This window comes from Hemiscyllium ocellatum, chromosome 16 (assembly GCF_020745735.1).
Source record: "Hemiscyllium ocellatum isolate sHemOce1 chromosome 16, sHemOce1.pat.X.cur, whole genome shotgun sequence".
NCBI classification, from domain to species: Eukaryota; Metazoa; Chordata; class Chondrichthyes; order Orectolobiformes; family Hemiscylliidae; genus Hemiscyllium; species Hemiscyllium ocellatum.
Genome location: NC_083416.1, coordinates 45234763 through 45258792, shown reverse-complemented (window position 1 = coordinate 45258792; position 24030 = coordinate 45234763). Strand labels below are relative to the sequence as shown.

The window sequence follows — 24030 nt, the reverse complement described above, 5'->3', positions numbered from 1 at the left end:
GAGTCTGTATTTGTATAAACAATCAATTTGTCTTCCAGTTTGAAATAAGATTTCTAGTTGACTGGGTACAACACCTCAAAAGGTCTTTTGCAAAATCTTACTGAAGGCAAGATCCCAGATATCCAAGTTCTGGTTTGCTCTACAAAATGCTAGTAAAGTTAATAGCAATATTGCCATCTTAATTTCAAACTGCAATCCAAATTAGTTTTGGAACATCTTGCTGTATGGACTATTGAGAGTTTAATTGTACATCACACTGGATTCCAAAGAACTGATATCTGATTTCCCGCAAACTCCTAAAATAAATTTAACAATATTGAGGGCAATTGATAAGTAGAAAGCAAAGAATTGTAGTTACTTCTATCTATTCCAAGGATATTGTTATCCTCCTATAAAGACTTCATCTTGAGAAAAAAAACAAAACATCAAGATGCAAAATTTAGAATACATTTCAAAGTTTAGCATTTCAGAGGAAAGACCACGTTATCTACACTTATTTTGAAAAACCAAGGATAATGTTTTGTGAAAAAGATGCAGAAATCAATGTTCTAAAATCAAGTCTGCAAAGATCCAAACAGAACCAGCTACTAGCCTCAATAAGCAGAAGCCATTGTAAAATGAAGTGGAATATAACATTCTTTTACCAAATCTTCTCGCATATTAAGCTTAACCTCCGCTCAGTTCCGATTTTTCCAAAGAGCTAGACAGCCCACTCACTGTCAGATTCAGAGTTTTAAAAAAACAGAGAAAAATGCTTAAGAAATATTCCAGTGCCTAAAATATTACAAAGCCCAATTCAACCATTTATAGCAAAGGCCCCATATGGCTTACCTGGTACAAGGATATGACAATTTTGTAGGAAATATACATGTTAATCAATAAGCTTCTGTGCAACTTTTTATTTTTGTAACTTGAATTTGATCCTGCCACCAAGGATTTACACAATGCTATACAAAAAGTCTCAAATATATACCAAGATTAAAAGCATTCAATCTTATTGTACTGCTAGGGTTCCTCCAGTTTCTAATGACAAAATACTTCAGGTGCTCAACATTATACATCAGTTAAACCTTGAAAATTAGCAAACTTGCCTTAGTAGAAATCAAACTATTATTCTCAATTAAAATCCTAACTAGAAAATTGTGCATCATTAACTTGGTTCACTTCAGTGTTCCTTAAAAAGCCACAAATGATTGGCATGGTTGTTTTTTTGCTGAAGCCCATTCATTTTAAACAATTGAAACTGGACTTAAAAACTGCACTTGACAAAGCAAAGCCTAAGTCTTGGTGAAATAGCATTATATACAAAAAGTTGTAGCAGAAATAATTCTCCTTTTCTCTTATTTTCTTATCAACTCTTGCAGAGACAGAGAAACAATAAGTATTAAAACATGGGATAATTGGATGTAGAAGTTCTGTTCCAGGATTGACATGCAAATTCAATGTATTATTTGCATGTTTATGTTCAAGCAAAATTGATGAAAGCTGCTAAAAATTGAGTTAAAGCTACATAGAACTACATTTGCACAGTTTCTTTAAACAATCAAACTGAAGCTAATTTCCATAAGTTTCCCGATTAGAAAATTGATTTTCAACAGGAAAAAAAAAGAGCGAGCATAGAATGTTGGGTGGGTTTGTATACATTAATAAAGGCACTGTAAACAGTTTAATGTAAAGAAAACAGGAACTGTAATTTATCATGAGAGAACTGTTGAATGTGGAAAAGTGTACATCAATATTGCAAGGCCAGGTTCTCTAGAATGTTATCATAGATTTTCTGCAGTGTGGAAACAGCCCATTTGGTTACAACATTCAGCCTAGTCTACAATAGGACTGGGATGATATCAAGACTTGAATTCACTAGTGCACATAAGTTTACACCAGATGATAATTGATGCTCCCCCTTAGCTACACAGGTGGACAGCTGTGGCAGGAGTCAAAATGACCGAACTTTGCTACTTAAGGGTAATTTGCTTGTGTTCGGTCATTTTGACTCCTGCCACAGCTGTCCACCTGTGTAGCTAATGGGGAGCATCGATTACCACCTGGTGCAAACTGATGTGAACTAGTGAATCCAAGTCTTGATATCGTCCCAGTTCTATCGTAGACTAGCGTAGGCTAAATATTGAAACCAAATGGCTGAGGAGCTGGTGTATGGAAGAAGGATTCGCATTTTTCGATCATTGGAATCTCTTCTGGGATAGAAGTGACCTGCACAAGAAGGACGGATTGCACCTAAATTGGAAGGGGAATAATATACTGGCAGGGAGATTTGTTAGGGTGGCTCAGGAGAATGGGACCCAGGGAGATAGTGAGGAAAGAGATCAATCTGAGACTAGTACAGCTGAGAATAGAAGCGAGTCAAACAGTCAGGGCAGGCAAGGACAATGTAGGACTAATAAATTAAACGGCATTTATTTCAATGCAAGGGACCTAACAGGGAAGGCATATGAACTCAGGGCATGGTTAGGAACATGGGACTGGGATATCATAGCAAATACAGAAACATGGCTCAGGGATGGGCAGGACTGGCAGCTGAATGTTCCAGAGTACAAATGCTACAGGAAGAATAGAAAGGAAGGCAAAAAAGGAGGTGGAGTGGCATTTTTGATAAGGGATAGCATTACCACTGTGCTGAGGGAGGATATTCCTGGAAATACATCCAGTTGTTAGTTGGGTGGAACTGAGAAATAAGAAAGAATGATCACCTTACTGGACTTGTATTATTGATTCCTAATAATCAGAGGGAAATTGAGAAACAAACTTGTAAGGAGATCTCAGCTATCTATAAGAATAGGAGGGTGGTTATGGTAGGGGATTTTAACTTTCCGAACATAGACTGGGACTGTGTTAAAAGGGTTTAGATGGAGAGGAATTTGTTAAGTGCATACCAGACAATTTTCTGATTCAGTATGTGGATGTACCTACTAGAAAAGGTGCAAAACTTGACCTACTCTTGGGAAATAAAGCAGGGCAGGTGACTGAGGTGTCAGTGGGGGAGCACTTTGGGGCCAGCGACCTTATTTCTATTAGATTTAAAATAGTGATGGAAAAGGATGGACCAGATCTAAAAGCTGAAGTTCTAAATTGGAGAAAGGCCAATTTTGACGGTATTAGGCAAGAACTTCCAAAAGCTGACTGGGGGCAGATGTTCACAGGTAAAGGGACAGCTGGAAAATGGGAAGCCTTCAAAAATGAGATAATAAGAATCCAGAGAAAGCATTTCCTGTTAAAGGTGAAAGGAAAGGCTGGTAGGTATAGGGAATGCTGGATGACTAAAGAAATTAAGGATTTGGTTAAGAAAAAGATGGAAGCATATGTCAGGTATAGACAGGATAGATCGAGTGAATCCTTAGAAGAGTATAAAGGCCATAGGAGCATACTTGAGAGGGAAATCAGGAGGGCAAAAAGGGGACATGAGATAGCTTTGGCAAATAGAATTAAGGAGAATCCAAAGAGTTTTTACAAATACATTAAGGACAAAAGAGTAACTAAGGAGAGAATAGGGCCCCTCAAAGATCAGCAAGGCGGCCTTTGTGTGGAGCCGCAGAAATTGGGAGAAGATACTAAACGAGTACTTTGCATCAGTATTTTCTGTGGAAAAGGACATGGAAGATACAGAATGTAGGAAAATAGATGATGATACCTTAAAAAATGTCCACATTACAGAGGAGGAAGTGCTGGATGTCTTGAAATGCATAAAGATGGTTAAATCCCCAGGACCTGATCAGATACACCCGAGAACTAGGTGGGAAGCGATTGCTGGGCCTCTTACTGAGATATTTGTATCATCGATAGTCACAGCTGAGGTGCCGGAAGACTGGAGGTTGGCTAATGTGGTGCCACTGTTTAAGAAGGGTAAGGAAAAGCCAGGGAACTATAGACCAGTGAGCCTGCTGTCAGTAGTGGGCAAATCTTTGGAGGCAATCCTGAGGGACAGGACGTACATGTATTTGGAAAAGCAAGCACTGATTAGGGATAGTCAACATGTCTTTGTGCGTGGGAAATCATGTCTCACAAACTTGATTGTTACTTTTTCAAAAAACTCAAAGAGGATTGATGACAGCAGAGCAGTAGAGGTGATCTATATGGACTTCAGTAAGGCGTTCGAAAGGGTTCCCCACAGGAGACTGATTAGCAAGGTGAGATCAAGGAATACAGGCAAAACTAGCCACTTGGATACAGAACTGGCTCAAAAATAGAAGACAGAAGTTGGTGGTGGAGGGCTGTTTTTCAGACTGGAGGCCTGTGACCAGTGGAGTGCCACAAGAATCCGTGCTGTGTCCACTACTTTTTGTCATTTACATAAATGATTTGGATGTGAGCATAAGAGGTACAGTTAGTAAGTTTGCAGAATACACCAAGACTGGCAGTGTAGTGGACAGCGAAGGTTACCTCAGATTACAAGAGGATCTTAATCAGATGGGCCAATGGGCTCAGAAGTGGCAGATGAAGTTTAATTCAGATAAATGCAAGGTGCTGCATTTTGGGAAAGCAAATCTTAGCAGGACTTATACACTTAATGGTAAGGTCCTAGGGAGTGTTGCTGAACAGAGACAACTTGGAGTGCAGGTTCATAGCTCGTTGAAAATGGAGTTGCAGATAGATAGGACAGTGAAAAATACTTATTGGTCAGAGTATTAAGTACAGGAGGTGGGAGGTCATGTTGCAGCTGTACAGGACATGGGCTAGGCTACTGTTGGAATTGTGCACGCAATTCTGGTCTCCTTCCCATTGGAAAGATGTTGTGAAACTTGAAAGGGTTCAGAAAAGATTTACAAGGATTTTGCCAGGGTTGGAGGATTTGAGTTATAGGGAAAGGCTGAACAGGATGGGGCTGTTTTCCCTGGAGCATTGGAGGTTGAGGGAGGACCTTATAGCGGTTTACGAAATTCTGAGGGGCATGGATAGGATAAAGAGACAAAGACATTTCCCTGGGGTCAGGGAGTCCACAACTAGAGGGCATAGGTTTAGGGTGAGAGGGGCAAGATATAAGAGAGACCCTAAGGGGCAACGTTTTCACAGAGGGTGGCACGTGCATGGAATGAGGTGCCATAGGAAATGGTGGAGGCTGGTACAATTGAAACATTTAAATGGCATTTGGATAGGTACATGAATAGAGGGGGTTCGGAGGGAGATGGGCCGGGTGCTGGCAGGTGGGACTGGATTGGGTTGAGATCTGGTCGGCGTGGACTGGTTGGAGCAAAGGGTCCGTTTCCATGCTGTACATCTATGACTCAATGACTAAGCACATATGATTCCAATGGGATCAGGCAGCGCAACAATCTAGCACCACAGAACAGAAGTTGGTGAACAATGATGATGACTACTTTGAACAAAATAATTCAAAAATTTCCCTTTGATTATCATTTTTAAAAGAATTCTGAAGGAACAGTGTTATTAAGACAGTCCGTATTCCTTGCTGAGAAGTGGTGGTGCATATTCTTGAACTGCTGCAGTTCATGCAATGAAGTATTAGCCCCAGAACAGTCAGGTAGTGACTTCCAGGTTTTACTCAAGCAAAATAAAAGATTGTGATAAATATCAAAGTAAGATTAATGTATGAAATGCAGTAGGAAATTTGAGGACACAAGCTCATGTCCTTGTTCTTCAAGATAGTCAAAGCTTCAGTCTTCAAGGATGCAGCTGAAGAAATCATGGCAAATTGCTGCAATACATCCTGTGGATTACCTCTATTCCTGCAAGGGGCACTTACATTGACAGCCCATACACAATCTGACTTTGACGTGTGTGGAGTTGAGGTTTCCTGAGCATTGCTGCTGTTGCACCAGAAAGACAAATATTGCATCATATTCCCAAAGCATGTTCTGGACATTGTGAAAGGGCTTTGGAAGGCATATGGTGAGCCAACTCACCCAAAATACAATTGTGTTCATTTATGCTTCACAAGATTCGTATCTAACAAAATTTGAATTTTGGACAGGAGAAAGTTACAATGTGGAAGGACAGACTGTGGAGGTATTCAAAAACAGCTTGAGAATTTTAAATTGAAGTATACAGAACCAAGATGTGGTGCCAATAAGCACAATGTTATTAGTGACTGGAAGTGTGTGCAAGTTGGATATCAGCCCATTTGAGACACTGCCTTTCAAGTTAATGGTGAAGATGAGGGGCAGCCAGGAAAGCACTGGATCATCACGTCCAGAAGCAGTAAAAGCACAAGTAAAGGTTGCAGCAGAGGAACTGGCGCATTGGCAAATTTCAGAATTCAGTGGTAATTTGGGGATAGGAGTTAGGAAGTTCGGTTCAGGATTTCAGTGTTTGCTTTGACTCTTATATGCCAAATCTTGCAGCTGCAGTCTTCACAGAAATAATTAGAATTCTTTACTTCCATTGTCATTACAATATTTGAACTTAGTAAATTATTTAAAAATACAGAACCAAGGGCGGGGCCAACTAGCTACAGAGAGAGTGAAAGGAGGGCATCATCATCACAAACTACAAAGTGATTGAGAAGCAGACAGAGAGATCATAGATCACAGCAACACATTATGCCATTTCTGACTATGCTAAGGATCAACTCAGAACAGTGGAGGAACCCTAAATGGAAAAATTCTAACATGAAACTGAACTGAGGGGAATATGGGCTAAACTTTAGGTGATAACAATTGCGAGGAAAGGGAAATTGGGGGGGCAGAACCATACCTGAACAATACAAATTATGAGTAATAGCCCACTTGGTCCATTGAGACGGTTTTCCATTCTGTAACATCATGGCTGATCTGATTACCCTACATTCACAACTATCTGATGAGCTTTTATCCCTTTACCTAAGTATTCAAAGATTTTGCATCGTCACTTTTCCTGACCTGCTGAGAGAAAAAAAAGACTTCACTTGGCTTAAACGGCAGACTCCTTATTTTGAAATGGTAACCTCAAATTCTAGTTTATTCAACAAGAGGATACACACGCTCCATACACATCTTGTCAAGATCTTTCAATCAAGTCACTCTAGCTCTTCTGAGCTCCAGCAGACACAAGCCGAGCCTATCCACTATGTGCCACTGCACTTTCTAAAGAACCAATATTCAGGTTGATAACTTTTTTGTAGGAACTATTACAATGTTTACATAGTCCTAGCTAGCTTTCCGTCATACTGACTTTTCACTCAAAAAAAACTAAAGAATTTTAAAAAGGTTTTGTTCCACCTTCTGACATACCACCCATCTTTGCATACAAAAAGCCTTTCCTTTTAAGATTGATACTGTCTTTTTTCGTTCACCACAGATGGGGAGTCCTCTCCTTTAGGAAGTTTATCTCATTGAAACTTGATTCTGTTAATACCTTTAATGTAAAAATATTACCCTTGCAACTTTTACCTCATTTGTTTGAACATATTATCTTAGGTTTTAAACTATTTGAGAAGAGGAGAAGACCAAAGTCACACATGACCTTTCAGTGGCTCTAGTCACTTCTTGAAGGTTTTGAGTTATTAGTATTCGCACCTCATGGAAATGATGCCCTAAAAGGATTTAATGCAATCTAAGTGGCCGTTGGATTAGTACTACCACCTCTAATATTTATGAGAAGTGAAGTCCACATTAGCTACAGTGTTTCCCTTCTCTGCTGTCAGTATTATATGTTAAAATAAGGATTTGAATACACTCATAACATGTTCCAGTGTCAGATCGGACATCAGCACAGGCCAAATCTAGCCCCGTGAGATAAACCAGCAAATCCCATTCCTTAATATCAGACGTGCAACTATATCCTACAACTAAGTGACCCAACACAAATGTCCCTCCGTGAAGAAATCCCTAAGGGATATCACTTCATATGTTACGCCATACAGAAGAATTGTCAATTTGATATCACCCTGGAGTTATTTTGAACGTCCTAAGCAACACCAAAAGAATAAATAAAAACAAGCCATAATGATTCAATTTCACAAAGAAATCTAGTGGGAAGGCAGCTTGCATTGGCTGAATGATGTATATTGAAGGGAGAAAAATCATTTTAAAAAAGCGGGGAAGATGCACATTTTGCCCCTTATAGATTATCCTGTTCAGTGATCACTCCTGCCAATTCTATCATAGACAGATGCATTTGTGACAATAGATTGGGGAAGACAAGGTGAAGTAGCTTTGCTCTCTTGGTTCCTTCACTATCTGTTACATACTTTGGGACTTGCATCATTCTGCCACACAGCAATACAATAAAGTCTCCTATATGGACTACATTCCGTGCCCCTGTAATGCTCAGTGCTTCTTCCAAGTCATGCTCAACACAAGTACATTAATTCATTAGCCAAAAGTACAAGACAATCACAAGAGAATATCATGAAACTTCATAGGGTCTCAAGTTAAGGTTGCAAATTCTCAAGACAAGTTCTGACTAGTTTATGGCACAAGCCTCTTAGCTGTGGCACAAATTCAGATGTTAATGGAGATGACTTTACAGGATTGTCATGGCTAGGTAGTCATTTCTGGTACCGTGTGTTCCATCCAGTTTTATTCCTTTCTTCAGATTTGAATAAGCAATTGTGATACAACTGAGTAGCTTGCTAGGCCAATTCAAACAAATGTCTGGAGCTGGAGGCCAGACGAAATAGAGTCTAACTAATTTCACTCCATAAAGGATTGCGAATGAGGTGGGTTTGATGACAATTAGGCTAGCTTTTTAATTCCAAACTTTTTTTAGGAATTCATATTTCGCAATCTGTTATGCGGATTTCAATCACAACTCCCCAGTATCAGGGTTTCTGGATTGCTTGTCTAGTGACAAGATCATTGCACCACCAACATCCCTCAAAATTTAAGAGTTTGGATGTTAATCAATTAATAAATTCAAAATGTCGAAAACCATAGTCTTAATGCTGAGAATTGACTTGAAGAACAATTTGGCAGAGGTAGATTTAGAAATCAGAATTTTCAAAAAGACGACACTGAATAAGCCATTGCAGGTAGTTATGCAATACACATTACAATAAAACTCCATGGACAAAAAATGGTTTTATACTCTTTGGAGCATTTCAAAGAGCATGTCATGAGACAAAAAATGAGAAACAAAAGTATAAGAGATATATTCTAGAGCTTGTGATTTAATCAACTGAAGGTTAGGCCCCCAATGGCAAACAATTAAAACATCAAGGGAGTGCAGATATCTGAGCACTTTGGGGCTGCAGGAGATTATAAAGATGGAGGAGAAAGACTATGAAAGGATTGGAAAAAAGGTTTAATTTTACAGGAAAGACTAATAGATAATGTATGTAAAGCAAGTAGTTTGATGAAATAATTGACCTTGCCGCTGGACATTTACAAAAGACTTTCAGATGATCAAGTTATGGAGGGTAACTCGTGGGAGATAAAAACAGGTGGTGCTAGTAATGGCAGAGGTTTGAAGCTTATCTCAATCAAATATGACATCAAGGTATTCCAAACAATGGCCAAATCTCAGATGCCAAGCAAAGATGTCACTGATAGCTAGGGAACGGAGCTTAAAACAATTAATCCAGACTTTGCAATATTTATGTGAGGAAATTTCTCACTACAGGAGATATCAGATTATTGAAAAAATAATTTAGCAACAGTCAAAAGAGATGGTGATTGTGGCTCTGAAATAAAACTGCAAGTTGTCACGATAAACAAATACTAACAGTATATCTTCAAATGATGGCACCAAGGGACAATATGTAGATGGGAAAAAAGAGGTGTTCAAAGAATTAAAATGTCAGTTTAGGAGTAGGAGGAGAACACTTTGCAAGTGATTCTTTGTCAACAATCAGCTAGGTAAGCATATAACAGTGAAAGCGATCCCACCTAGCTGGACAAAAGTGGAGTGGCGCTGAAAGAGCAATGCGGGAGCTACAGTATCAAAACCTGCAGACATGTCTAGAGGAAAAATTTCCATTGTCACAGTTCCATAGGCTAACACTGACCAGAATTGCAACTGGGACAAACCTAAAAAGGATTCAATTGTGGAGGTCCAGGAAAAGATGAGAATAGATTTATGAGGCAACAACACATTCATGGGCTTTGAAGGAGATTGGCGATACGATGGTAATTTGCAATGACAGTAGGATTAAAAAGGTTTTTTGTGAAAGTTGTAATGGAGACAAATTTTTTAAAAAAAGAAGGGGACAACAGTCAAGGAGAAAGAACGAATTACAATACCAGCTCTAGGTGCCATGGGTAATAAGGTGATCAGCAGTTAACAGATGAGTCTCATGGATAAGATGAGTTTGTAGAAACTAAAGGCAGAGGATGTTTAGGTCTAGGGCAAAAGGACTGATAATTAATCCCAGTGGGCTAATGGAAGCTGAATCACAAAGCCAATTGATTATCACCAAAACTAATCACACTCCAAAGTCTGGAGGCTGTTTTGGGAAAGGAAGGTGGACAGGATCAGGTAAACAAAGATTAAGGCACCGAAAACAAATGCTGGAGATCACAGCGTGTCAGGCAGCATCCATTGAGAGAGAACAAGCTAACATTTTCAGTCTAGATGACTCTTCCTTAGTACCCCCTCTCTCCATAGATGCTGCCTGACCCAATGATCTCCAGCATTTATTGTTTTCAGTAAAGATTCTATCATGTGCAATAATCTGTTCCTACTCGAAATTGAGGTACAGTCATTCTTTAAACTGGAGCTGGCTTGAAGGACCAAATCAACCACTCTCCCCCCGCTTTACTAACTTAATGTAGTGCTTTGAGGGGGACTTGAAAAAGTTTGTTCATTTACCATTACAGCAATGGATTAGTTTTCTGACCTTACTGATGGGTTCTTTATCCAATAAATAGTAGCATTTTTCTTGCACAGCTCTTCTTATTTGGTCAAAAAGTTAGTTCCAAAACAATAGCCAGAAGTTGTTTAACAAAAAGCAGATCAGCCACCAAATTAGTGGTTGTAACATGACTCAAACATATCTCATGATCTCTGTGACAATAAGGAACATAAATTAAGGGAAATGGCAATTACAATCTATAGATGCCATCAAGTAAAAATATACACTCCTAAATTCATACAGATCATCAAAAAGGGAATCACTGTAAAACCAAGACAATAATCTAAATGCTTGAAACTAAGCAAACATTTACACAAGGAAGACAGCTTGCTGGAGTAAAATACACCATTTTTACAGGATTGTTTTATTCTGATGTGCACATGAATGTATTGTTGCCCATGAGATAACATTCACAATGCCATATCAACATGTTGCAACATATGAAGTGGGCACATGTCACAGAAATATGTACTACCAAAAAGGATAGAAATTTAGCTATCCATCTTGGTTACTTAACCTACCCAAAAAAACATATGACTGGGGAAGTTATATGCATTATTGCATTTTGAAAATCTATAATGCAGAGAAATTTCTGTGAAAGGGTTATGATAAAATTACAAATCACACTGTATAAAAAAAAAATACCTGCTGCTTCAAGCAAGGCTTCTAATCTAGCTTGTGTTTCTGGGTCCACTGTTCGGAGGTCTGTACCATCTGCGGCACTTGATAACAGTAATTCAGAAGCTGTTTTGAGCATTGGGTTATCCAGATCTTCCTGGTCCAAAATGAATGATTCAACCTGAAAAAGAAATTACAATCCTAGGTTAAAGTTGCAAGGCAGCATTTCCTTCTTCTAAAAGTGAACTTGCTTGACTGAAGAACAGGACGTGCTCAGGAAATTAAGAATGAGAATGGCAAATAAAAACAAGGGCAGGCTACACAAACTATACAGAATTCTAAATGTCATGCATAAAAATTGCATGAACAGGAGATCACTTAACATATTGTACAAGTAGCATACAATTCATATACAGCATATATAATTATGGCACTTACAAAACACTTTAGTCAATATTGAGATAGAAGCTCAATTCAACACTCCAGAGCCTTAGCTTTAAATAAAAAAAGCTGCACCTTGCTGTTATATGCACTGACTCAAATATAATTTAAAGGGCCTGAAATACACACTGCATTTGTACACTGGCAAGAGTAGTTTGTGACAATTGTCCCTTTCAGCGCCATCACTTCTCTGAAGTGTAAGCTTCCACAGGAGAAGAGACAGAATGCCATACGGCAACCATCTGTGTTTAATGTTCACTTACCACTTATGAAGTATTATTTTATACAAAATTCAGTAAATGAACCATTTCATTCAGTCCCAAGGGAATATAGAATAGCTATGTATAGGGCTATACCAAATTACTAAAAAGCAAGATCAAAGGCTAGCAAATAAAACTATCAACCAATGAACTAAGTCATACGCAGGCTGTTGAAGGGAAGGGCAATGAGGCAGGAATAATTACAAAGATGCTTGCAAAGATTTACGTTAATTTATACTGTGACCAGGATAAAGAATTTGGGCCCATTCTCTTCAAACGGGAGCATAAAGATTGTTCTTTATCAACTTAATTTAAAAATTCCCCATTACATACAACATCCAACTCTTATTTCAGTCCGCTTATCACAGTTAACATATCTTGAACAATAATTTCAGACACTTGAAAATTGTTTCACCCTAATAACAAGTACAAATACCATACATACTCAAAAGTAAAATCAAGATAATATGACACTTATGTATTGCTCTCCACACTAACAATACCAAAATAAATATGACTACCACCCCACCACAACATCCCAAGTAAAAGCATTGCTTTTACAAACCTGAAGTCCATTCTCTGGATGTACCAAGTTCGCTGATCACAACTGAAGCTGCAGTAAGAATATTACATAGGGCAGGAAAGAAAAATCATCCAGGATTCCCATTCCTGATTGCTATCCAGTAATTCCAGCTGTAAAACGTGAATTTCAACATCTGTTGAGAACAGGACAAGGCTCAGCCATAAGAGCATCTACAATCAAAAAGCTTGCTGAAACTTATGCTCACAATACTGCTGAGGTACCCAAGGCTGGTGCTCATAATAAGAAAGCCAGTGCTTTCAGAGAAAGCAACCTAATTTGAATGTTCTTAAAAGGAGGGAAACAAAAGAATTATATTCATGTATTTCCTATGATGGTGCAGATGTTAAACCTAAAACTATGCTCTCGCGCTCAGCAGGCTTTGCTGTCACTGTTCCACTTATGGTTATTTCTGATTTTCTGCTCCTTTCTAACTCAAATGGCTTTTAAAAAAAATATGAAAAGAAGAATCTAGGTGGTTCCTCTATGTGCTGTTCTATAACAGCTACATATCATAAATGACTTGGTCTCCACAACCTTCTGCAGCAATGAATTCCAGATTAATCAACCGCTGGTTGAAGAAATTCCTCCTCATCTCACCCCTCAGGGTATAAATTAAACGCAGAACTTGCAAAATAATGACCTCTGGGGTGCTGCTTGAACTACACACCAATTATCATTCAGATAAACCAAACAGAAGGTTAAAACGATAGCTGAAGGACTCGTGTGGGATGAAGGGATCAATGCTATAGGACACTAGCACCATTAGCGGGGCAAAAAGATGCTGTTCTATTGGTACAGGCACTACATTAACTGGACTGGAACCAATATCTGAATAACAATTTTTATCATTAGGTACATCGGGGGGTGGTCCCTGCTCCAAACAAGGTATCCCATTTACTGTTATTGCTATCCTGTAATTTTCACTAAAAAATTGAGATTATAACATTTAATTTTCACAAATTAAATTTCAACCACATACATTAGTTATACATTGTTGTCCAGAGGAAAACACATTGTACCATCATTAAATATTGCACAATATTCTTGCCCAGAAGATAAAAGGAAAATTACTAAGTTATCTAAATGGAAAAGCTCAGCTCGGGAGGACTCCATATTAGTGGTAAAGGAACTGAATTGTGTTAAACCAGCCATTTTAATTCCTCAAAATGATTCTGAGAGTATATGCACCAAGTGTTTTGATTCTGAACCATAAATTTTAGAAGCTGCTTAAGATTCTCACGAGCAAAAAGAATAAGATTTATTAACATTGTTATAACAATCAATTAACTTACTCTCATTAAACAGAAATAAATTTTGCTTTACTGACGATACTATACACCATGTCCAAATTATTTCTTCTGCCAATACAAGCCTGACCATGGCAATTGATAGTGGGGCAATCCTACACATTAGGACAGGACTGCTAAATGATTACTAGCATTAACATCTGTGCATGAAGCTCTCTACCATTCATACGGTTGTTGGAATTTACCTTGCACAAAAATCATAGTTCATAGCTTAAAAACAGGTACAAAGTCAACTCAAGTGTATCATTCCATAATCCAGTCTAACCCAATTTTGTCACTGGCTGCCTATATTTGAAATATAGTTTCTTAAAAATATTTTGAAAAACAAATTACAGCAAATTTATGGCAGAAAATCTTTGTTTTCTAGTGAACTTCTTTTTCTCTAATCTGTCCTTTCCTCCTATGGAATAGTTTAAATTAATACATTCACTACTATCTCGAAAGCAAAAATCACTTATTTCACCATAATCCTCCCAGACTTCGAAGATCTCCCTCAGGTCATCCCTGAACCATCTCCATTCTTATAAAACTAAAGCTGGAATTTCTCATATCATTCCATATAACAGCAATACCTTGTCTCTCCCAAAAACCTGATGCACTAATCATGCTTATCACACTACTTAACCTCTTCCTGATAAATGGCACACACAAGCCCGCACATGAGATTTATCTTGTATGCTGTCAACCTATGCTTGTGTTTCAATTACTTTGGATACAGCACCAAGAATTTAAGGTTTCTTTCTTCAAAGAGAAACAAATTCAGCAACCACACTTATGCTGCTCTGACTGCCTTTCCAACAAACTTGTGGTCCCTAATTTCAAGTAAAGCGTGTGAAACTATGCATACATTTTTAGAATCACATTGGCAAAATCCCATTGAAATCAAACTTTATATTCATTTGGCAAACATCAAGGTCACATACAAATTATTCTTTAGTTTTGCAATCATGCAACTCAGTTACTGGATTGTTGTATCATAGGCATTGCAGAAAAAATTAGAATAGTTCATATCAAGTCCAATGGAGACAATGGCACTGAATCTTGGTTAATAAAAATGTTTGTATCTTTATTAATAAATAATTATAACTGTACAAAAGACATGCACAATTAAACAAGTGTTAATGTCCTGAAGCAGGAGACACTCAGGAATTATGATCAGCTTTAAGCAGAGTTTACCCAGCCAATAGACTTTCTACAAGTTTTACTTGCATCTGTCCTTGAGCTCAAAACTCTCACTTCAATCATTATTGAAAAGGGTCAAAATGGGAGTGGGGAGGGAGAGAAAAACTGAACAAAAGGAGTGATGGAGGGTGCACAGCATGAACAAAAAGGTGAAACAAGATGACGATATAATGTAATATACAAAGAATTGTATATTTATGGATTCGGAGGGCAGTGAAAACACGTGCTGAAAATGTGTTGCTTGTATGGGGGGGGGGGGGGCTCATGTCCGAAACGTCAATTCTCCTGCTCCTTGGATGCTGCTTGACCTGCTGCGCTTTTCCAGCAACACATTTTCAGCTCTGATCTCCAGCATCTGCAGTCCTCACTTTCCACTGAAAACATGTGTCAAGCAAACAGTGAACGTACCTAACATTTGGAGGTCTACAGTCAAAAAAGCCCATAGTTCCAAGGATCCAATATAGGAAGAATTTTAATAGCAACTTAAGTGCTGGTAAGTGTACTAACTTGGCCACATTTCTGTTTCCATGGTGCAGAAACAAGTAGTAGCATAATATGACAACAGTAATACTTTGCAATATCTCATAATATTGCAAAGAACAGCAGGGAAAAACAAAACTGTTGGAAACATACCGGCTGCTGCAAAAACATAACAGGATTAAATTAAAGACAGTTAAAGGTGCTATGGTGGGCCATACACGACAGATCATAGAGGAAGACAGTGATAAAAATCATTAAAACTGTCTCTACTGCAGGTTTATATTAAGGATTAAAAATGAAGAGTTTAGTTTCAGTTTAAGATGAATTAAGAGTCGGTTTACTCAGTTTGTTCACAAATGATGGGTCAACGTTTGACCCAGCTTTTTGAGGCAGGAAAACACCATGGTCATTACAGACATAACTGCTGAGAATGAATGTATGCTCTAAACAGAAACTGATGGGTTTCAGTTTTGAAAACATTAAAATGACAGACCTTCAGGCTGCAGACATCCAGACCAGCATGTTTAACCAAATAATTCAAGTCCTATATGTTTGAAGAGAGAAAGAGCAAATTATAGAGAATTGGAATGGGTCAAGTAGCTCTGAAAGGATAACAGCCCAATTATAGAAAGAGTTGTTAGTGCAATATCCAAGTGTGTCTGGTAAACCATGACAATTGTCTTATCAACAACCCCTATATTTGAACCAGGTGGTTATACAGGGAGGGAGATACCTATGTATTTATTGGAAGCTGGGACCTATGCACCTAAATCCAGGATAAAAAGCAACTGCTCTCCAGAGTATAAAAGTATGCTGGAAAAATTGCAGTGAAAAATGATAGTAAAAGAAGATTTAGTTGGTTTAAGTCTGCAAGCTTGGTTTAAGGTAAAAGCTCATCACTTAGAATCTTATTTTTCTCAGAGTACCCATTTCACAAGTGTTTGTAAAATAAAGATGCTTCTGGAGTCCTATTGAGCATTTTCCTATCTTTGGTCCTTCCACACACATTCTCCAAATGTGATCAGCTCCAAACAAACATCCAGTTGGACTAGTACTGTAAGTGGGATCATAGCAGATCATATTGAATACTTAGGAGAGATGAAAGGGGGTTGTGTGTGTGTACTCGACAGAGGAAACAGTATCTGGAGCAAAAGCATCAGAATAATGGAGAAGGGATGTTCGATTTCAAATTGAAATGTTAACAGACTGACTTGACCCGTCTGTCAAGTGTCACACATAAAATGCTTAAACTTACCTTGGGAACAGATGGAGGGAAACCTTAGAAAGCTTTACAATAAATATTATACTGCCGTGTAGATAGGTATTTCAAAATTAAAATATTTTGACATCAACATAAGCATGAATAGAGTGAACTGACACCAACACCACAATTCCAAAGTACTTGGGTTTCATAATTGAACTACAGCTCTCAAATTTTCAATCTGACCAAACCAGCAGGAAAAGGAACACTTCAGCAAGGAAAAAGTAGTGTCAATTTGGTACAATACAATACAGAGCTGACAATACTGTTTTACCAGACAGCTAAGTGTTTTTCATTACTGAAGGTAAACTCATTTATCTGTGCTAGAACAAATGAGAAATATTCTTACACTTGGGTCAACCACAGTTGAGTACATGACCAAATGAAAAGAGCTCAGATACAAAAGGGGCCAAGACTTAATGACAACACCACTGCGCTACATACAACTCAATGTCCTATTCTATCCACCCCAATCAATTAGCATTATCTCCAGCATTCAGTTCCATTATGGCTCTGTAGCTGGCCCTGTTGTTAAACTGCATCCAACTTTGTCATGCATATATGTGCTTAAAGATCGCAGAACAGAAATAGAACTTGACTCAAAACTAAAACATGCACAAATGAATGAGGTGATCTGTCCACACAATGAGAGTGAGACAGCTAGTGGGAACAAGAGCAATATAGACAAAGAGTCTGAATGACAAGGAGGGAAAATAAAGAACAGGTAAACACAATAGAAATAAAGAGGATAGATACATACAATAAAGAGCTGGCACACAAAGGGAAAGACAGTAACAAAACTGACACTATACAGTCTATATAGGAGAGACACAGATTCAAAAAGCCACCAGAAAAGGATTATATTTGTGAGAGAGAGCGTGAGCACAAGGGGAAGTGGGAGAGTGTGGAAGAGAAAGAGAGAGCGCGCGACCAAATGCTAAGGAAGCAAAAGAGAGAAAGCAAGCAGGGCAGTGAGGAGAGAGAGAAGTAGAATAACTTGCATTTAAATATCTATCATGACTTCAGTACATTTGAAAGCTTGGTTAAGTGTCACTGAGGGAGGGGGCGAATGCATTACAGAAAAAAAAAGGGTAAACAGGATGCAAAGGACAAGAAGGGCCTGTTCCCACACTAAGTAATCTAATCTAATCAATCAAAACAAAAAGAAATAATTTGTAGACATGCAAATTCATGACATACGGGAGTGAATCCTGCACATTCCAACTTAAGTTAACAAAATATTAGAGTTTTGGGACAACCTGAAGAACAAATTAGAACTTGATTAAATATTAACATATGGAGCCACAACCATCTGCAGACCACTTGCTTCATAAAAAAAAGGAAACAAATTAATAGAAGGCAGAGATTAACATACTTGTGTAGCAAATATTATACTTGTACCTATAATAATGAACTCCACTGTCAATAATTTCCAAAATGTACTTGTAATGGTTTGAAACCGACTGCAATATTACTGAATACTGTAGACATACAATGTCAGTTAAGATCTGAAAAAAGTTAATATTTTTGTTTGCATGGAACTATTCATCAGTTCCAAAGAAGAACTCCATCATGAATTTTGAATTAAGTCAACAGGTACAGAACATTAAACAAGAAATTCTCATTTCAGTTAGTCAAGAGCAGTCACAGATAAACAGCAAGAGTAGACTAACAGGAGATCAGTGAAGTGTATAGAACTGATCAGTTTCTTTAGATTGCTGATGGAAGGCATCAAAAATAAAATTTGCGGTTAAAAATTTCTGCACATCTTCAAAAAAAAAGGCCAAAGTATGGATCATTCAAAGAATTTATTTAAAACAGAACTAAGACTTGCACCAGCCCAGCTGGTAATATCTCAAATCAGAAAAGAAGAATTAAGGGGTTCAAATCCTTCTCCAGGACCAGCACACAAAACAAAAATCAAAAGAAAATCCCTAATGTAAGTGTGTTGCACTTTCAGAAGATGTTATGCTGACCCAAAGAACCCTAGATGTCAATAATCACATGACAACCTCTTGAACACTTGAGTCACAGAGGTGTCTAACATGTCAATGCTAACCAAATCCAAGTCACGTCTCATTTACCAGCATTTGACCCATATCCCTCTGAACCCTTCCTATTCATTAACCCATCCAGGTGCCTTTTAAATGTTGCAATTGTACCAGCCTCCACCTCCGTTGGCACCTCATTCCATACACACACCTACCCCCTCACCTTAAACTTATGCCCTCTAGATTTGGACTCTCCACCCTGGGGTAAAGACTTGGCTATTCACCCTATCCATACCCCTAAATGATTTAATAAACCTCTGTAAAGGTCACCCCTCAGCCTCCAATGCTCCAAGGAAAATAGCTCGAGCCTATTCAGCCTCTCCCTATAGCTCAAATCCTCCAAAAGTGGCCTAACCCAAGTCTACAACATGACCTCCTAACTCCTATATTTATTGCACTGACCAAACAAGGTAAACACCTTCTTAATTACCCTATTTATCTGCAACTCCATCTTCAAGGTACTATAAGCCTGCACTCCCAACGTCTCTTTGTTTGGCAACACTCCCCAAGTCCTTACCATTAAATGCAGCACCTCATTTGTCTAAACTGAATTCCATCTGCCACTCCTTGACCCATTCACTCATCGGATCAAGGTTCCGTTGTGTTCGGAGGTAACCTTGCTCACTGTCCACTACCCCATCAATTTTAATGCAATTTGCAAACTTATTAACCATGTCTCCTATAATTGCATCCAAATGATAGACTGGTTAGCAAGGTTAGATCACATGGAATCCAGGGAGAGCTGGCCATTTGACTATAAAATTGACTTGACAGCTTAGACAGAGCGTATTGGTGGAGGTGAGATTTTCAGACAGGAGGCTGACAAGCAATGTGCATGCACATAGTTCCTTAAAGTGAAATTGCAGGCAGACAGGGTGATGAAGGCAGCATTTGGTAACCTTGCTTCATTGGTCAGTGCATTGAGTATAGAAGTTGAAGGTCATGTTGGGGCTATACAGAACATTGGTTAGGCCACTTTTGGAATGTTGTGTTCAATTCTGGTCTCCCTGCGACAGGTAGGATGTTGTGTAACTTGGAACGGTTCAGAAAAGATTTAAGGTTGTTGCCTGGGTTGGAGAGTTTGAGCTATAGAGATTAGCTGAATCAGGTGGAGCTATTTTCACTGAAGCATCAGAGGCTGAGGGGTGTCATTATACAGATTGATAAAATCATGAGGGGCATGAAGAGGGTAAATAGACAAGGTCTTTTCCCTGGTGTGGGAGTTCAGAACTGGAGGACATAGGTTTACGGTGTAAAGAGACCCAAGAGGCAATGTTTTCATGCAGAGGGTGGTTCAGTGTATGGAAGGAGCTACAAGTAATAGTAGTGGAGGCTGGTACAACTACACCATTTAAAAGACATCTGGATGGGTATATGAATAGGAAGGGTTGAGGTGGACATGGGCCAAACACTGGCAAGGGGGACTAGATTAGTTTAGGATATCTGCTCACCATGGACAAGTTGGACGGAATGGTCGGTATTTGTGCTGTATTCATCTCTATGATTCCAAGTACTTAAAATCCAACATCATTCATAATGCATAATGGAAACTAGAGACAGAATCCTATTAATAGTCTGAGCAAGTTACATGACTTCCTTGTCTTTCCATCCAATTGTCACTCTCAAATCTATCTTATGTCTAAAATGGTTGTCTGAAATTTCCAAGTCCATATATGCCTTGCTACTTCCCATTTTCTATGCAGGTGGTTACAAAGTGAAACTTATTACCTCAGGGAATGGCTGAGGAAAAAATTGACTTGGGGGCACTTATCAAGGCTTCATAGTCTCAAGGGAAGACGGGATACACTGACAGATTTAGTTGAAGAAGAATGGAAAGTGGCTTGAACAAAGCTTGAAATGGGTGCAGTCTGGATACAATGAATTACATGTTTATGCATTTTATATCGTCATTTTACGTATCCATATTACTCTCCAAATCAGTGCTCCTCCAATTTAGAGCTTATGCAAGTCACCCATATCATTTCAACAGCAGCAACTCTATTCACTTGACTAGGTCCCCTGTTTTTGGAATTTCTGCCCCAAACTCCTTTGCAATCAACCTCTCTTTCACTCCTTTAACACCTGAAAACATCAACTAAATCAAGTTTTTGGACATCTTTCCCGGTCTTCTTGGTTTATTACCTTTCCAGTGAATGTTATACAACAGTTTTTTTTAATATTAAAAGCCAATATGCATATGGAAGATGCATGCACATAACCAGAATGTCTCAAACTTTGATCCACATTGGTATTTGGTTGAATGCAGCACAGAGGATTTGACCAATATTTCCCAATAATCAAACAAATTCCCAGCAATTTCCCTCATCTTGATAAGCGCAACATTCACAACAAGCACATTAGAAACAGTGTAATCAAAAAATAAAACCAAGGCGGCCCAAGATAAGGCTTAGAAAAGTAGTAAAAAGATAAATAAAACTTGAAAGGAAGATGAACATAAATGGAATTTATTGCCAAATCCAAGCAATGCCCAAAATTTGCTCTCTTGAAATATTAACTTCTATGTACTCATGTAGCATAGAAATACTGCATTCTGAAAACAAACATGAGCTTCTTTAAACATATGAAAGATGGAGAGGGATCAAAGTGAAAGTAGGCCTCTGAGAAAATGACACTGGGGAATTAAATATGGAGATCTAGAAAATGGAAAAGGAGTTAAACACAATTTGCATCAGTCTATACAGTGGAAGATACTTCAAACATTTCATTAATATTAACAAATATAGGGGAGGAATTAAGAGTCATCACTAGGGAGGAAGTATTAAACAAAGCAATGGGCCTAAACGCATACAAGTCCCATGGCTCTTATGGCTTGCATCCTATAACCCTAAAAGAAGAAGAGATGGTGCATGCATTTATTGTAATTTTCCAAAACTTGCTTGGATCCTGGAGAAGTACTGGAGGATTGGAATACTGGCAATGTGACATCCAAAAGAGGCAACAAGACACAGGTAACTATAGGATGTTTAGCCTAGCCATCAACGTTAGAAAATGTTGGAATCAATCAGTAAGGATGTAATAGCAACACACGTGGAAAATCATAATGTAATCAAGCAGAGTCAGCATGGCTTTAATGTCATAAAACTGGCCCCTTTTATCAAGGGTACTGTGTCCTTGTTTTTTTTTCAGAAGGGTAATAAAACACTCCCAGTTCCGGTTAGATTGGTTTTGTACAGAGATTAAAAGGTATTCAGAGGCCTTTTTGTTTATATGTAAACAGATGAGACTTCAGGCCAAAGTGGTCATGTTTTAAAAATGACCTGTGCAATGGAAGGGGAGCAGTCAGCTTCTAGCTGAGCATGTCAGTCCAGAACTAGTTGGGGCTTCAGCAATGGACTATGTGAACAGACTCACTCTCTCTGCCTTTCCGACTTCAACCTGTAAACATCTGTTCCTTTATTTAAAACTGTTTAAGGGGGTTTGCTTATTGGGACAGTTGTGTATATTCAGAACAGCATTATTAAGCCTAGTTTGGATAGACCGAGTTCTGTAGAGTTTCTTTATTCTATTCTTGGTGTTGCATTCTGTCATTCCATGAATACGTTTTTGTCTGTTTTAAAACCTAATAGTTAATCTTGGTAACTTACACCAGATAATCTTCACTGTACACTTAAATGAAATTTCAAAATAATGGTCTAGACTGCCTGCTTAAGAATGTTTTTAGTGTGGCCTAGTCCATAACATTATGAAAAGAAAAATAGCGTCTGACAAATTCATTAGAATCCTTCAAGGAAGTCTCAATTAAGAGTAGATACAGGGGAACCAATAGATGTGTTGTATGTGGACTTCCAGAAAGCGTTTGACAAGGTATCGCATAGAAGTTTGCATCATAAGAAAACAGCCCATGGTGTTACAGGTAGCATAATGGCATAGGCAGGTTATGACCTGTAACCAGTGCTGTGACCCATGTTAATGACTTGGTGGTAGGAAGCAAGAATGTTATAGCCAAATTTGCAAACAACACAAAGTATATGGAAAGAAAAGTTGCAAGAAGGAAACAGTTAAAGGAGAGATATTGATAGGTTAAGGGAGTGGTCAAAATGTTGGCAAATGTAGTATAGTGTGGGAAAAATGAAGCTGTTCAGATCAAAAGGTAGAACAAAGGAACAAAATTATTTAAAATGGAGAAAAGCTACAGAAAGCTGCAACACAAAGGGACGTGGGGCTACTTACACATAAAACAGAACTGCTGCAGGTTGTCAGGAAAGCTAATGGATTGTCAACCCTTATTTCAAGAGATTGGAGTAAAATAAGAGAGAAATCTTACCGCAATTATACAAGGTGTTGAAGAAACCACATCTGAAATGCGAAGTGAATTTTGGCTTCCCTTGAGGAAAGATATGATTTCAGTGGAGGCAGTTCAGAAAGGGTTCACTTGGATGATTTCTGGTAGGAGGGATCATCTTATGAAGAAATGCTAAGTACGTGAGAACTCTATTCATTGGATTTGTTAAAAGGTGAGAGATGATCTCATTAAAACATTTGGGATTCTTAAGGGACTTGACAGGGTAAGTGTAGTGAGGATGTTTCCCATCATAGAGTATAAAACGCCAAGTTAAGATTGATAAGGATTTTTTTTCCCTGAGGATTGAATGTCTTTGGAACTCCTTACCAGAAAGTCTGTTGTAGAGTCCTTGTATACATCCACGGCTGAGATAGACTGATTCTTGATCAGTAAGGCAATCCACAGCAAAGTGCACATGAGGAATGGTGAAACAGCCACAAGTCTGCTGAATGGTAGAGCAGGCTTGAGGGGCTGAACAACACTCTTAGTATTTCTTACGGTGTTATGGCATTTCCTTTACATATTGACCGAATAATATTTCGTATGATCTGAGCCTTCAATACAATCCATTTCCTGTCTCAGCATAACTTTGATCTCCACATTTAAGAATTCTTGAGCTTGGCTACAAATCCAAAATTTTCAGTCACTCTTTGTATGTTGGGTAATATTATGGTTAGTTTGTTGGTTGTAACTTTAAGTGAGATCCAAGCTTTCTCGAAAGAGCAATGTTCCCTCATTTCAGTGGATGTTGACAACAAGGCACAAGACAGAAACCAAGTTAACCCTTGTAGAATAGACAG

The 24030-nt window shown here is 38.4% G+C and overlaps 1 protein-coding gene across 15 annotated transcripts in view; it reads right to left on the bottom strand.

Moving 5' to 3' along the window:
• Positions 1-24030, bottom strand: part of ankhd1 (ankyrin repeat and KH domain containing 1) — a 158620-nt gene that overhangs the window by 109098 nt on the left and 25492 nt on the right. For all 15 annotated transcript variants that reach the window (XM_060837176.1, XM_060837177.1, XM_060837186.1 and 12 more), the window contains exon 2: positions 11390-11543. In XM_060837176.1, the coding sequence (XP_060693159.1) occupies positions 11390-11543 (154 nt within the window). The remainder of the gene's footprint in view (positions 1-11389; positions 11544-24030) is intronic.